We start from the raw sequence: 15,983 nt of genomic DNA, 5'->3' as shown, positions 1-15,983 counted from the left end.
CATTCGCGTGTGACATCACAGCTTTTCATCAGGCCGCCACACTGATTAGATCCGTTATCTGAAAACATTTTTACTCCTCCGGTGGGCTTCAATGCACGAAACGAATGGATGGCTAAAACCCATCCGTTTTCTTTCCACACTTTGGTTCACTCGACGAGTAAAATGCGCAGTGCTAGGCCCAAATATCTAAACAGCGTAGGGCCCTGACTGACGGAGAGCTCAGATCTCACATGCATGTTCCACGCTGGCACGTGTGAGTGCGGGAAGACCAGCAGCCCTCTACTCGTGTGGGCTTTGTAACAACTCATCTAAATACCAAACCCCTTTCGCCAATAGTAGAAGAGGTAGAACTCTTCCGTCCCGCCATGTCCGTTTCCCTCCCTCTTCTCTCGCATCCCATTGCATCCCATCACGAATCCCGGCGCATTTTCAACCGTCCGATCTCTCATCCCTCTCCCACTATCAATGTCGTTATCTGGCTTCCTCCTATAAAAGCACCCATCCCACCTCGCGCTCTCTTCCGAAGGTGGGACCTTCCATCCGGCAGAAATCTAGGGTTAGGGTTTATCCCCCGGGCTGCTGCAAATGGGGGATCAGAGTCGTCGGATATCGCCGCCTCCGCTGCTGCCGCCGATGGATCGAAAGGAGGAGAAGAGGAAGAAGCGAGAGGAGCGAGCACGATGCCGTCGAGGTTCCGGTACTTGACGAAGGAAGCTCCAGATCGTCCGGTGCGGTGGCCATGGCTGATCGGTACGTTATCCTCTCTTGGTTTCTCGATTGTAGGGTTTCTTTAAAGGCGGATTATATCGAAATGGGAATGAATTTTTTGTCTGATACTGACATTTGATGTTTAATAAGTGTTTTCTTTCCATGGCATTCTTGTCGAGTTACATGATACTCAGGCTGCACATGATGCTTGATACGCAGTCATTCAGAAACTGTACACGTGGCATATATTAACTCAAATAAAACCGATAGACCATGCACCCCACTGTCTCCGAGTCACTATCTCAATATCAGATTGGTTGAATAATCCTAACCTCTGATTTGTGGACGCTTGTTTGTGGCCATAGGACTGTTGGATATTTTTCATTTTTAACCGTCTGCTTTATGTTCACCAATCCAATAGTCAAATAATCGAATAAGCTTGTTTTTTGGTTCATGATACATCTCCACTGGGTAACATAACTTGGGTGGTTTAATTTGTCTTCCTGTATGCCACATTCACAATTTCGAAGTGCCTGCATATCATCCATCACACTCTGCCAGAGTATCAAAGTCCACTCACCTCTCTCTATGAAATTTTGGAATTGATGTTATCACCCCCTAAAGTTGTTGATTCTGCCCAGACAAGAATAGTGTGGTAATTTCAGAGATTGATAGAAGCATGCGGAGATAAATCTCTGATGCACTATAGGATTCAATGAAAGAAAACTAGTTGTAAAGGAAGTGATTGATGTGTACCAGATTTGTTGCTTATAATTCGCCAAGACAGCCACACGTAGGATTTAAATGTTACAAATAGATAACTTCAAATATTTCTTTTTCTTTTTTGGTCCTCCAATTGTTGTCGTGGAGGACAGGACGATCGAGCTTCCAGTCCAAAGAGAAGGGCCTAACACTCCCCTGCCGCACTGGGGAGATCTATGGCGGAGCAGGGTACCTCCTCACCCACTAGAGTCAACTTCCGTCTAAGCCAGAGAAGAAGACGACATTCGCTTTCGGTGCACCCGCGGCACACGAGATAATCTCAGAGGGGTAGGTGGACCTGTTAATTGCACTGCATCGAGGCGGGTAGAAACTTCTCCACGTGGCACCGTAGAGAGCGTCTCTCGGCCTTGAGATGCGCATCTCGTCAGTGCATCTGTTTTGACATTACGTGGCGCGATGAGCGTTTCTTCTCCCTGCAACGACGTCTTCCGCACAGAATCGTCGACACGTGTTGCTTCGAAATCGCGCCTCGAGGAGACTGACGGCTCGGTTAACTTCGCGATTCCACGTGGCGGACATCCAGCGACTGTCTCACCTCCTCATCTTAGCTTCGGACCCGAGGCGCCCCTCCACCCAGACCTCGAACCCACCTTTCCTGCCTCGGTGAGGGGTGCGGGTTCGGACGTTATATCCGTCCATCTCGCCTCTACTCCCTTCGATCTCAACCGGACACCTGTCCTCTCTAACCTTCATCTTGCCTCTCGGCTTCCCCTTCCTGTGCATTCCATAGACTCGGTTCTTGAGTTGGATGAGGAGAAGTGAAGCAACATCAGCAACACTGGGCTCACCTCGCAGGAAGACATGAGCTTTCACCTGCAACCAATCCCTTTCGACGTTCCTCCAAAACCTCTGCTGTTTGAAGAAGATACGTTCTCCTCCTTGCAATCCCCTTCATCCTTAGCGACTCCTAGATCTGAGTGTCTTTCGCTTCCATTTGAGGGTTCGGAACTCAACCTCCTATCTCTCTTCCAGGATTCTTCAGGAGCAGACGTCATCATTGTGGAACCTCTCCAGGCTAGAATAGTTAATCCCGAAGCTGGGCTGGTAGAGGAAGAGCAGAGGGCTACGTTGAGCAAGAAGATGCAGAGGAAGAAGTGGATTTGGGACGCCATGGGACACATCGGAAGACTGCTCGGACTTTCGTTCAACGACTGCCCAGAGGACTACCTCGCTCTTTTTCAATGCGTGGAGAATAGGGGTCGTCCGTTGGATCCCAACAGGTGTTCTCAGAAAAGAACCCCAAGGGAGGGAAGAAAAAAAGATCAGAAGCAGAAAGCCATTAATTTAGGAAGCATATCTGAATTCTCTGTCGAGAAAGATAACAAGGGATCGCAGGGAAGTGAAGTTCTCCCATGAAGATGATCTCATGGAATGTTTGGGGGTTGGGGTCCAAACAAAAAAGAAGACTTATTAAGAATTCCTGTAGCAGAAGTAACCCCCAAATTATCTGCCTTCAGGAAACTAAAGTGAAAGCGATGGACGATCGGTTGATGAGATCGATATGGAAGGCTTCAGATGCCAATTGGGTGCTTAAGCGTCGGGCAGCTCGGGCGGCATTGTTATAGCTTGGAGGTCAGCGTATTGGACCCTTCTGAACAGCTCAGTGAGTTCTTTCTCCATCACAGCTATCCTCGGGAACAGCGCAACGGCTTCAGATTTTCTCATTTGTTCGGTATAAGGGCCTATCAACAACAACTTGAGGGGTGAATTCTGGAAAGAATTATCTTCAGTCTGCCAGAGCTTCAACGACCCTGTTTGCTTCGCTGGAGACTTCAATACCATCAGATTCTCGGGAGAGAAATCATCTGGGAACTCCGTGAAGCCCCATATGGTTGCTTTCTCTGACTGGATTGATAGCAATTGCCTGGTCGACCTCCCCCTTTTAGGCTCCCGCTTCACCTAGACGAACGAGAGACTTGATCCAATCTTGTCCATATTGGACCATTTCATTATTTCCCCTGAATGGTTGGATCTTATGCCTTCCTCCTCTCAGTCGGTCATTCCCAGGACAACTTCAGATCACTGGCCTATAATCCTATCGGCTGAGGAGGCAGACTGGGGTTCGAAGCCGTTCCGTTTTGACATCTCTTGGCTTCATGTGACAGGTTTCAAATTCATGGTGGTTGATTGGTGGAAAGAAATGCAGTTCCAGGGCTACACGGGGCACAGACTCTGCTCCAAATTAAAGTTGCTGAAAGAAAAACTCAAGCAATGGTCAAAAGAGGAATGTCGAAGAGCGGAGTAGGAGATGGACTCGATCCTTATGGAAATCCAGAAGATCGACTCCCACGCAGAAAGCAGTCCTATGTCTAAACAGACTTTGGCGAACAGAATCCAACTTGTTCAAGCCCTTTTAGCAAATGTTTTACAAAAGGAAATCTCTTGGAAACAAAAAGCCCGAGCGAAGTGGATCAAGGAAGGTGATAGGAACATGAGATACTTCCACAATGTTGCTAGTATTCAAGCAAAGGTTAACCGAATCAGCAGTATAATTTCAAATGGTATTCGGACGAAGGACAGAGAGGCGGTTAGCAGAGAAGCTGTATCCTACTTTCAAGGGCTCCTTCAAAATGAGAGTTGGGCCAGACCGCGGCTGGACAACCTCTCGTTCAAGCGCATCAATGAAGAAGACGCCAGATTACTGGAACTTCATCTCCATGGAAGAAGTTCAAAAGGCTGTGATGGATCTGGGCGAGGACAAGGCCCCCGGCCCAGATGGGCTCCCCATCTTATTTTTTTAGACGTTCTGAGATCTCCAAGATGAAGTGATGTTTTTCATAAACGATTTTTTTGATAGAGGAAGACTGTAAAAAAATATTGGTGCCACTTTCATCGTGCTGATTCCAAAACGTCCGGGAGCCTCTGAGTTCAGGGAGTACAGACCTATCAGTCTCAGCGGCAGCTTGTATAAAATTTTGGCTAAGGTGCTCGCCAACAGACTACAAAGAGTGATCGGATCGATAATTGCTCCTAATCAGTGCGCGTTCATCTCGGGTAGACAAATCACCGACACTGCTCTTATTGCCAACAAATGCCTTGATTCCAGCCACCGGTTGAAGAAGAAATTCATTTTCTGCAATTTGGACATGGAAAAGGCTTACGATCACGTTGAGTGGGATTTCCTCCTATACCTGATGAAGCGTATGGGTTTCGGTGACCTTTTGAGAAGATGGATTGAGGAATGTATCAGTTCGGCTTATTTTTCTATCCTTTTAAACGGATCCCCGAAAGGATTTTTCAAAAGTTCATGTGGGCTTAGACAAGGAGACCCTCTTTCCCCCTTCCTCTTCCTCATCATCGGCGAAGCCTTATCCGCAATGCTCCTGAAAGCTCAAATGGAAGGCATTATCAGGGGAATCCAAGTGAAAGGTGTTCAAAAGTTGATCTGCGTACAGTGATTCCGTTCAGTTTGCAGACGACATGTTTATTTTTTCTGAAGCAAGTCCAGATTTCGTTGCCAATTTGCGTACAGTGATTAGGTGTTTTGAAGCAATTGCAGGGTTGAAGGTGAACATGTTTAAATCCAAATTATTTGGGGTCAATCTGGATGTCCAGGAGGTTGAAGATCTAGCAGATGTTATGGGATGCGCCATGGGGTCCTTCCCAACGTTTTTTGTTGGCCTCCCCCTGTGCGTTGGTCAGCCTAAAAAACATCAATGGGACAAAGTAATTCAGAGGTTTCACCATCACCTGGCTAGGTGGAAGCGTCGCTACCTCTCCATCGGTGGGAGACTCACGCTGATTAAAGCAGGGCTGTCTAATCTTCCCACCTATTTCATGTCCTTGTATCGGCGTCCTGTTGCGGTTCTCAAGGCTATCGATACTCTCAGACATAACTTTCTCTGGAGTGGCAAGGAAGAAAAGAAGACATTCAACCTTATGGAGTGGAAGAAAGTTTGCAAGCACTTTAAAGACGGTGGAGCCGGCATTAAAGACCTTAGATTGATGAACTGGGCCCTTTTAGGGAAATGGATCTGGAGACTTGGCAATGAATAGGACAGGCTGTGGAATAAAATAATCAAAGGTAAATACGGGAGCTCAGAAGGAGGCTAGTGGACGGATGATTCCTCCCTGCTATATGGAAAGGAATCATCCGTATGAAAGAAGAGGTTACCCGTTGGATCGACTTTGAAGTGGGCAAGGGAGACTGTGTCCGACTTTGGCTGGACACTTGGATATGAGATATGCCATTGAAGGACAAATTTCCTTCTATATTTCGGGTGGCGGGTAAGAAGAACAGCTCGATAGCTGATAACTATTCTCTAGTAGCAGATAAGGTTGTTTGGAACATCCTTTGCAGAAGGAATTTGGAGGACTGGGAAGTCGGTGAGTTCGTGGAGCTAATGGAGGTCATCCAGGATGCTCCTCTTAATCAGACCTGTAAAGACAACATTATTTGGAAAGCAGACAAGTCGTCTCTCTTCACGGTGAGGTCCTTTTTCAAGATTCTGTCGGCCAACAACGGTAGTACCTCTCCTCAACACCCCCACTTCACATGGAAATATGCTGTCCCTCCAAAGCTACAGGTTTTCAGATGGCTGGTTGAGAATAATAGAATTCTAACTCTGGACAACCTAAGGAAAAAGGTAATGATCCTCCTGAATGCTTGTCTATGTTGCCTATCTTCTGAAGAATCGGTGAATCATTTGTTGATCCATTGTTCGTTTGCCTACTCAACTTGGTCAGCCATTCTCTCTTGCTTCAAGGTTAGTTGGTGCTTCCCTAGAGACGTGGACATGCTCCTTAAGGCCTGGCATGGTGTCAGATTAGGCAAACCCATTTCTCGGGTCCGGTGGATGGCAATCTTGGCGGTTTGTTGGGCTATCTGGATAGAAAGAAACAATAGATGTTTTCAAAATGAAGCGAAGCCTCCCCACTTAGTCTCCTCCTATGTTAAATGTTTCATTGCTAAATGGGTGTTCCATGGGGATGGGCTCAATGTAGATTTATCATTCCTTCAGTCTTAAAGGTTCTGCCTCCTTAGCGGTTCCTTTCTTTTGTTTTGTTCTCCTTCTTTTAATACAAGTTACCTTTCAAAAAAAATTTGTTGTCAGCGTTCTGTACGTATGGCAATAAAGCTTTATTTATAGAGAACTGTTCATAGGTTTCCATTTACAATTCAGTAGTACTTCCTAAAATAATAATAGAGTATGGTATTATAAAAAGTTAACTACAGCTCAAAAGCACCCGACTGGGGCATCAAGATAACCATCGTATCGTCATCCCAACTTTGGCAGATACTTCACTAGCACAGTCACTATGCTGCTCATCTCATCTCCTTAATCATCAAGTTAACTTTGTATCAGGCAATCTAATGGTCTCTTATACCGAGTCAATCATCAACTGATTTTCTGATTTGATTGGAACTTCCTCTATCAAGCCGTTGATTCATCACTACAACTATCGTTTGATTGTGGATCCATTGAACAATCCAATGGTGGATTCCTCGTAGCCATGTCCTACATTCTCACTAGGAGCCTCTTCCATAGGGAGTTTCAGCCTTCAGGTGCTGCTGCCTTAGGTGATGAGCCAGGGATGACAATGGGTTGGGCTAGGGCTAGCCCTAGCCCTAGCCCTTGAGGGCCGGCTTGGGCTAGGGGCGAGCCAAGGCCGAGTCAAGGTTGGGCAGGATCAAGGTGGCCCCATAAATTTAAAATCCATGAGGCAAAAAACAATAAAAAACAAAAACATAAATAGAATCTTGTTAACATCGTAAATAGAAATTAAGTAATTTATAATTGGCTAAGTATCAGCTATCACACTATGCTTAACACTAGTCTAGACACTACATTGCATTCTTGAATCATTACCTACCACATACACTATGACATTGCGGGCTTGGCCGGGCTATGCTTCATTGGCCTAGGCCTAGCCCGACCTAGACATCGGGCTTAGATTTTGAGCCCAAGCCCAACCCTTCGGGCCAAGTTCAGGGGCCAAAGCCCTAGCCCTTCGGAGCTTGGCTGCCTGGGTTGGGCTGATTAGCTTGGCCCTTTGCCTCCCCTATTAATCGCTTCCTTTTGTTATTTTCTCTGATTTTGTCCTTTTTTTTTACAAAGGGTTGAACGGCAACCAATTTCTTCAAGTTTCTTCTTCACAAATGTATAGGTGTTTTGTTTCTAATCATTGACATCCTTTTGATGCTATATCCATGATCTGTCAAGTGAAGTGAAAATGGTCCACGAGAGTGACTCTACACCATATGTCTTCTGATTACCTTTTGCCAAAGGAATAAATTAAAAAGATATTGCCATATGGGTGTTCTTCAATTGATGGACTTGTTTGATGGAGGAGATTTTGGCCTATTGCCCATCCATGGTGAGGCCCACTAGTATTATCGACTCATTTTTGACGAAGCTTTGATACAAGACGCGTGATTTAACTACTTGGATGTGGAGATTATTAACAGATTTATCAAAGTAATTCAAACAAGATAACATGCTATCCTACCATGATTAAAGAGTACCAAAGAGGCAATAAAATTCATATTTATGTTAAAATCACAATCCCACATAATCATGAATCATCAAGCATGAAAACCTTAGGTCCCATGAGAGATTTGAACTCTCGCATTTAGCATAGGCATAGTTCAAGTTCAAAGGGAAGATTTGGCACAATTCAAGGGTTAGGAAATTGGGGAAATAAGTTTAAGTTTTGATGTAGGATACATGTATGGATGTCATGTTTCACAAGAGATTATTCAAAGGACAATTCAAAGCATACAGATCCTAGGACCTATGGGTTATGGGCCAAGCCTACTAAATAATAATTTCAGTAGAATGGTTCACCAAATAGTAATTTCAGCAAACAAAAATTCATGTCATTTCATTAGAAATCATCCCCACATGCACACAATCATATAAAGATTAAATCGCAGGATGTCAAGTTTGTTAGAACAACTCCTTAGCACAGAATATCAACAAAATACTTATGGGCAGATTCATACACACATAGAATTTACCATACTCATTCACCACATAAACTATATTTAGAGGAGATGAAGATCACGTGGGATATGGGGTGGGATAAATCTGTAATTTAGGAATTGAGGGTTGTGGGAGGAAATTGGGAGAGGGTCTAGGGTAGGTTTTATGTGGGAGGCAGGGACATAGGGTGTCGAGGTTTTGAGCGCAATGGATTGAAGGATTTAGGCTAGATAGGATCAAAGAGGTTTTTTTTAAAGGAGTAGAAGGAGAATCAAAGATCATATCTTGCAGAAGATAAAAACATGAGTGAGTCGCACGCCCACAAAAAAGATGGAATCTCACCACCTTACTCCAAGTCTCATGGGGGGTTCTTCCAAGTCGCATGGAAGAAAGAAATGCTTCTCTTTAAAAAACAAACGTGTACTCTATATCCTTAGGGTTGGAGGATGTCATCTTTCACAAGAGATTATTTAAAGGACAACTCAAAGCATACATGTTATGGGCCAAGCCCACTAAACAATAGTTTTAGCAAAACAATTTACCAAACAAAACATATATGGACACTAAAATTTGAAAAAGGACTTGATCACATGGTGGGCCACCATGTGATCGGACGCGATCCAACGGTCGGATCTCAACCAAAACTTTCAAAAACTATTCTGACACTTCAAATAATGCAGCCCATGTGCATCCTCCCAGTCTGGGGCCTTCATGATGCACATCCTATGCACGTGGGGTCTTCAAAGTGGCCCACGGGCTAGGCCCAAGTAGTGATCACCCAAATAAAGTGTGGGTTGGGTTGAGCCAGGGCCTCGGGCTCTCCTACAACGACGCTGGTACACTCTGATGTCCGCATCAAGTTTTCAGATTTAGGGATTTAGGGATTAGGGATTTGGTGATTTAGGAATTAGGGTTTGTGGGGAAATAAGGTTTTGAGAAATAGAAAATTGGGTTAGGGCTTTAGGCTTAGGACTAGGGATCTTAAAGGTGAAAAAGGAGCAAGGATTAAGAGGGAAAGAGAGAGAGGAAGGGTTGGCCCTTGGCCGTACTGTCACACCCATAAGGATGTATGGCCTAGGGTTTGGTCCGTATGGTTGTATGTTGTGAATATGTTAGGTTTAGATGGGTTTTGGATGCGATGGGGATGAGTTTTGGTTGAGAACAAAAGAAAGAAGAAGAGGTAGAGAGAATTAAACAGGGATTGAGAGAGATGGAGAAGGAGAAAATAGAAGAAAATACCTCAATTGTGGACAGTGAGAGAAAAGAATAAGATAATGAGCTTCATACCATTGGATTCACATCAAAATAACCTCTTTTCATAAGAGGATCTCACTTTACATGAGAGAAAATGCTTTTTCTAAGCAAAAGAGAGCTTTTCATTCAAATTTCTAAGGGCTACAGCTGGACATCCCCCATTTACAGTCTCAAAAATGTATTTTTACAAAAAGACGCTCTTAGAAAAAATTTCTTAAAAAAACCCCCGACTTAAATTAAAATGTCTCACTTGTCATATGACGCCGTAAAACATAAACCTGCTAATCCTAAGTTATGAATAATCAACAAAAACATAAAATGTGCTAATCCAAACACTCATGATCACAGTGATCAAGGATCACAATGATCCAACCATCCGATCGAAGGATTCACACAATCCAATGGTTCAATTGTCGTATCCTTGCAATCCAACGGTCAAGACTCTTCAACTAAGCAGCCTGCATGCATCTTCCTAGTGTAGGGTCTTCGAAGATGCACAATCATGCATGTGGGATCTTCAATGCCTTAGTGCGGCCCACCGGGGCCTATGTGCAAGTCATCAAGCTGAAGTGAAGGCTGGGCCGATCTCCTCCTCCTCTGGTACACTCTTAAGTGGTTGGATGTCGTCATCAAGCTTGCTTCTACTTTAAGACGAATAGAAGCCGAATAATAGGCCCTCTTGTGGTAGGCATGAGTCATATCCGAAATTCCGAATGCCCAAACTTTGTCTTCTACCTTTGTCCATGGAAAGTGTTTTTTTATATAAAGATAATGGTACCAATTCCTTGAACCTTTGAGGTTAAGAAAACATCACATGGTCCATGAAATGCGTTATGTAATTGCTTCTTCCACTACTTGTTTCCTTCTCACTTCGCATCGATCATCTGCTACACCTTTGACACAACCTCCGCGCTTGCCACTTCTGGATTCATTATCTAGTTCACCGAACTCTACTTCTACCAACATTGCTCAATATGGATGATCACAACCACCATTGTGCAGCCCTCCAGCAGGCACATCTATATCCATTCCTAGTTAACTCCTTCCATTGTTTTACTGGGATTGCTTCCTGAGCAGTTACTATCTCATAAGCCAATTTCGCCCTCATCCCATCTTTCTACATCCTCACCCTTGATCTGGTTTCATGTATACAAACAGGTTTGCACTAGTGCTCATTGGCTCCTAGTGCTGCAAGATGACTGGTGAACTGACTATGGTTCCTCTCTCTAACAATAACATTTGTCGTGTGCCAATGGGTCTACAAAGCTTGACTCCTTGCTTTCATCAACCTCTGACTGCCATGAGTCTTTCAGTCTGATAGTTAAGCTTGTCGCCATTCACTGTTCTTGGAATTGCTTGTTGCTGTGATTGGCCCTTCATCTAATGTATATGACCAATTGACCACTGCCTTCTTCATGGTGTTCTACATGAAGAGGTTTATATGCACCAACCTAAAGGTTTTATTGATGCCCCAATTCTCATTATGTTTGCTAACCAAGCTCCTTGCGCATGGCACTGGTGCTCCATTTATTGTTCAGTGAGAAGGCTATACAGAAAGTGTTGTGGATCCCTTTTTTCCTTTTCTACATCATTCCTTTCTAGGTGTCTCTCCTATTTCTCTATGGGATGACATGGTTCTTACTGGGGGTCTATATGAATTTAGAGCCTTGGTAAGCCCACATGTGTGGACAAGTCAGTGAATGTACACGCCACTGCATATGCCAGCGTGGCATACAGGTGCAACATCCAAGCTATCCATCAGAAGGGCACCACCATGTAGATTCCTTATCCCAAGAATCAGGTTGGCCCACTAGTTATATGGGCCAAAGTTAACTGAACAAATGTGCAGTCGTGAAAAATTTAGTCCAAGTTTTTCAACCCGCCAACTTCCTTCTAATACCATAGAACATCTGCTGTGTGGACCGTCTTTATCCTTGGGCAGTAAATCTACATGGCGAGGTCCACCTGATGGATGGATTGGATATTTCGCTTTTCTGCCAAGTTGGCATATTTGGGTCATGTGCATTAGTGGACTTGTACACACATGGGCCTAGGAAGCTCATGAATTTAATTTCATCAAATGTCTTCTTAAGAATTCCTTACATATATGAGAGTTAAGGTCCCATCATTATGTTGTAGGGATTGAAATAGACAATCTCCAACTGACATGCTGCTTTCACAATAGAAATACACATTTGATCTGCTTGAGAAATTTCACATGCTTGAAAAAAAACTTGTACTAATACCTAGTGTTCTTCAACCAAAAGATCATGCATGGTGCTACTGATCCTCTCTCAGATCATTGTACCATTAGATGGTCAGCAGTCTTCAATAACTCAACTGTGTCAGATCCTAACTTGTTGTTTACTTGTTTGCCATCAATCCATTTTTGGCAATTTATGCTTAAGCTTCTTATTTAGCATATCTAAATGCATTTCCATTACATTTAAGTTGTCCTCTTCTTATGGACTTCTCAACTCTTTTGACTTTTCAGCACACACCAAAAAGACCACTGAGCTGGTTTTCCAGGTGATTAACATTCAAGCTTAGGCTTTGGTGTCTACTTGGGATCAAGTGCCGTTTTCGGGACCTCCATGAAATATAAACATTGTTTTTTTTTTTTTTGTTGTTGTGATGAAGATAAGGTGTCCCTGCCCCCTTTTGGGGTGAGACTATTCCTGATATTGTTGCTCATTGAAATGCTGAAGTTTGAACTTATGTGGTTACATTTCCTCCCAAAATCAAATAATTGCAGGGCCATTAGTTATTGGGCCAGGTTTGTGTCAAGTTCATTGGTCTGTCAAGTGTGGTTGGGCTGGGCCGGCCATGGTACTCATAATGCACATTAATCGTACATATATGTATCACATTCCATTAATATATATGTAGAAATTGCATACTGCTCCGTTTTCGGGCTTCACGAACTTTTAATTGGGTTAGGCTCAGGCCTAAAAATTTCGCCCATGTTGCAGTTGCTCGGGCTCAGGCATTTCATGTCTGGTTGGGGCTCATGCCGACCCTGAATGGGCCTAGGCCCTAACTTCATTTTGTAGGATGCCATTAGAAGTACACATGGGGTCATATGCTAGTCTTTATGTATGTCATCAAGGGTATTATTGGTACAGCATCTATAGATTTATACTTTAATGGAATGTTATGTGAAATATATATTACATACATGTAGTGGAATGAAGCCCTCTCCTTTTTGGCTTTCTTAAAAGAGATCAAGTCTCACCCAAATGGGATGTCGGATGACCGAAAATGTTAGTTATTCTTAGAGTAATTTGATATTCCTTGATGACATTGAAATCTTCTCATACTGATAAAAATGAAGATCTCTATTCGGCCACGAAACAGATATTCTAAGTAATTCTATTGTGTTATCAGTTAGAAAAATCTTCGGATTTCTTCAACTGAAAGGCATTTACATTTACTACATATTGTGTTTCACACCAGACCATACCCTAAAAAGAATGAAAATCTTCCCATGGGATGCTATGATTCTGTCTGTGCACGTTGCATATGCTTCAGTTCCCATCTTCATACTTTCGCCAATGTAGTAATCCCTTTTTCTCACAAGGGATTCAAACAACTTCACTGCTTGCTAAACTCGTGGTCTTTTGTTTGGTTTTATTTATTCAGTCTTAGCTTTTCTCATATATGCGTGGCGAACGGTTTTGTGGGAACTGACTAACTGGAAGAAGGCCGTGCTTGCGATTGCCGGTTTCTGTGGTTATCTTCTGAAGCTTGTGCTGGCCATCATATACCTTTTCATTGGCGACCCAATTACTTCTCTGATCAGATACATCGAGACCTCTCTCTATTTCGTACGATCGGTATATGCTAGCATTGTGGCATATGCTCCAGTTCAAGAGCTGAGTGTGATAATCATGCTGGCATCCACTGTACTGGCCATTGCAGAAGCGACAGTCCCAGACTCAGTGAACAGCCAGCCATATATCCTCTCCTTGGCAGGCCTAATTGGTTTCTGGGCAGTGGGTGGCTTCATTCCTGAGCTGCTTTTTTGGTTGCTTCTATCTGGTTTGTTCTGCTACTCCCGGTTTGCTAAGAAGCGAGACAATGTTTCGGCTGCATTGCCTGTGGCTGCCGTAGCGGCTGCTGTTGGGGAGCCATGGGTGCGAGTGCTGGCAATCGCATCATATCTCACTCTTGCAATTTTTCAGCACTCAAAGTCTTCAGAAGGGAATGTGGAGGTGGGAGCTCCATCGAACCGCAGAAGACTACCATTACCGTTGTTGTTCTCCGCGCTGGCGATTGGAATCCACGTTGCTGCCAAGTGGGTCCGTTATCGGCATCTGACATGGAAGGTACTATGACTCAAATGCGATGTTTCCCTATTTTTGTAGCTTGCGGGTTTCATCTTTCTGGTCTGAGAATGTAATACAAAGGGATTTTTTGGAATGTTGATTGGGAGCATCTTTTGTAGCTGTTTGTAAAAAAGAGTAGGTTTGGGCTGAATCCGCCCAACTTGCCCGAGTTGGGGGGGTCATTCGGTTGTGACTCGTGTCTTGAACTGGATCGGGTCTCCGAGTCTGAGTTGACTCGTATGACTCTTAAAACCATGGCTAGTAGAGCTGCATGAATTGGATGAAAGCTGATATTATAGCCTTTCATTCCTTCGGGTTGGGGTCCTTGTATGTAACTAAAGCATATAGAAATCTGCTTGGTGACCCAGTTGAACCCAATTCATATTGACTCAATGCTTGGATCTTCCTCACCAGATGAGGCCCACCACATGAATGGTTTGGATCACCAAAGGATCTCACATGTGCTGTTTCTTTAGGCCCCTGTTTGTGGGGCGTGTTTAGGTCAGTGGTCAGTTCAGACCAAAGATCACATTCAAAGCTAGTAAATCTCGAAAGCTGTCCTGTATAACAGCCTCTTATCAATGGCTTTGTGGAGTGTCATTACAAGATATATGCCAAACATGCACAACATCCAGACCACTCATCTTGCTGGCCCAGTGTATATATGGGAAATGACCGAAATGACTGCTTATCAAAGACGGACCCAAAATGGGAATGTGACTGTTTTCATCCTCAAATTGAACACATACCCTTCTTAATAGGTGGGCCAAAGGAGCGGTCAGAGCCATTGAACAACTGGTGGGCCTCATCGTGTGGGCCCTAGACTGATATATCCGATTCATTAGACCTGAAATCACATTCTTGGCCATGGTCTTGGGCTGGCAGACAGCCGGGAGCTGAAGCATGTACGTAGAGCCCATGAGCTCAGGACTGAGTCCAGGCCCAAGTAATGAGCTTAGGCAGGCCGTCCAATTGGATCGATCTGGGCCCACGTGTTGGGCCTTTTGAGTAAAAGAAATGAACGCTAATTTCACACGTGCTCCCATGGGACACGCGTGGTAGATGTGTGCAATGGCACCCCACTGTGTATGGCTGTTGGCATGTAAATCGGGTCGATCTTAAAATCCCAACCATTCCACTGGAACAGAGCCCAATAATTTCAGAGGTGTTTTTTTCCCCTCAAGGCTGAGCATCCAGGACGCGCCCGCCGGATGAGTGGCTGAGATCTTGCACGTGTCTGCCATGGTTCCCTTGGGTACTTGTGCACAGCACATCAGCATCCCTTCTAGGAGGGGATTGTATATCCTCCGACTGCATGCATCCTCATGCGTGCTTACATATCATTTCAGCACGATCATGCAACGCCGATAAATGGGAGAGAATTTTCCGACACGGATTGGGTAGCGTACTGAGTAAACACTGTAGGGCCCACCGTGATGTATCTGTCTTATCCACGCCATCCATCCGTTTTACCGTTCATTTTTTGGGCATGAACCCGAAATTGAAGCATGTGCAAAGCTCAAATGGGCCACACCAAAGTAAACAGTGGGGATTGAACGTCTACAGCTGAACACTTTTCGGTGGATACGTTAGTTTTAGATCAAGCTAATATTTGTGTTTTCCCTTCATCCGTATCTGTGTTACCTTATGAACAGGTTGGATGATAAATAAATATCATTGTGGGCCCTAGGAAGGTTTCAATTTCCTGTGGTGTGGCCCACTTGAGATTTGCATATACTTCAATTCTGGGTCCATACTCTAAAATGATCTTTTGAAACGGATGGACGGCGTGGATAGGACACATACATCATGATGGGCCCGCAGAGTTTACTAAGGACGCAATTTGCGTGCAGAATTTACAACACCCAGGCACGGTGTAGGTTCATGCGTGAGTCATGGTTAAATGATCGGAACCGCTAATCTGATGGGACCCACATTGGGAAAGATGCTGGCGTGATATCTAAGACTGAAAATCCCAAAACTC

The 15,983-nt window shown here is 44.2% G+C and overlaps 1 protein-coding gene across 1 annotated transcript; it reads left to right on the top strand.

Moving 5' to 3' along the window:
- Nucleotides 1–323: 323 nt before the first annotated feature.
- On the top strand, nucleotides 324–14,312 carry LOC131230936 (uncharacterized). Its single transcript, XM_058226961.1, has 2 exons — nucleotides 324–750; nucleotides 13,314–14,312. Exons 1-2 carry the CDS (start codon nucleotides 366–368, stop codon nucleotides 14,006–14,008), a joined length of 1,080 nt encoding a protein of 359 aa, XP_058082944.1. The 5' UTR covers nucleotides 324–365; the 3' UTR covers nucleotides 14,009–14,312.
- Nucleotides 14,313–15,983: the final 1,671 nt, after the last annotated feature.

Source organism: Magnolia sinica, chromosome 17, assembly GCF_029962835.1.
Source record: "Magnolia sinica isolate HGM2019 chromosome 17, MsV1, whole genome shotgun sequence".
In the NCBI taxonomy this organism is placed as follows: Eukaryota; Viridiplantae; Streptophyta; class Magnoliopsida; order Magnoliales; family Magnoliaceae; genus Magnolia; species Magnolia sinica.
The sequence above is the reverse complement of the archived record's forward strand: the minus strand, read 5'-3'. Positions and strand labels throughout refer to the sequence as shown.

Coding starts and splice junctions, on each gene's coding strand:
- LOC131230936 (XM_058226961.1), top strand. CDS start 366: ATGTCCGTTTCCCTCCCTCTTCTCTCGCATCCCATTGCATCCCATCAC. Junction 751..13,313: donor GCGGTGGCCATGGCTGATCG/GTACGTTATCCT, acceptor TTATTTATTCAG/TCTTAGCTTTTCTCATATAT.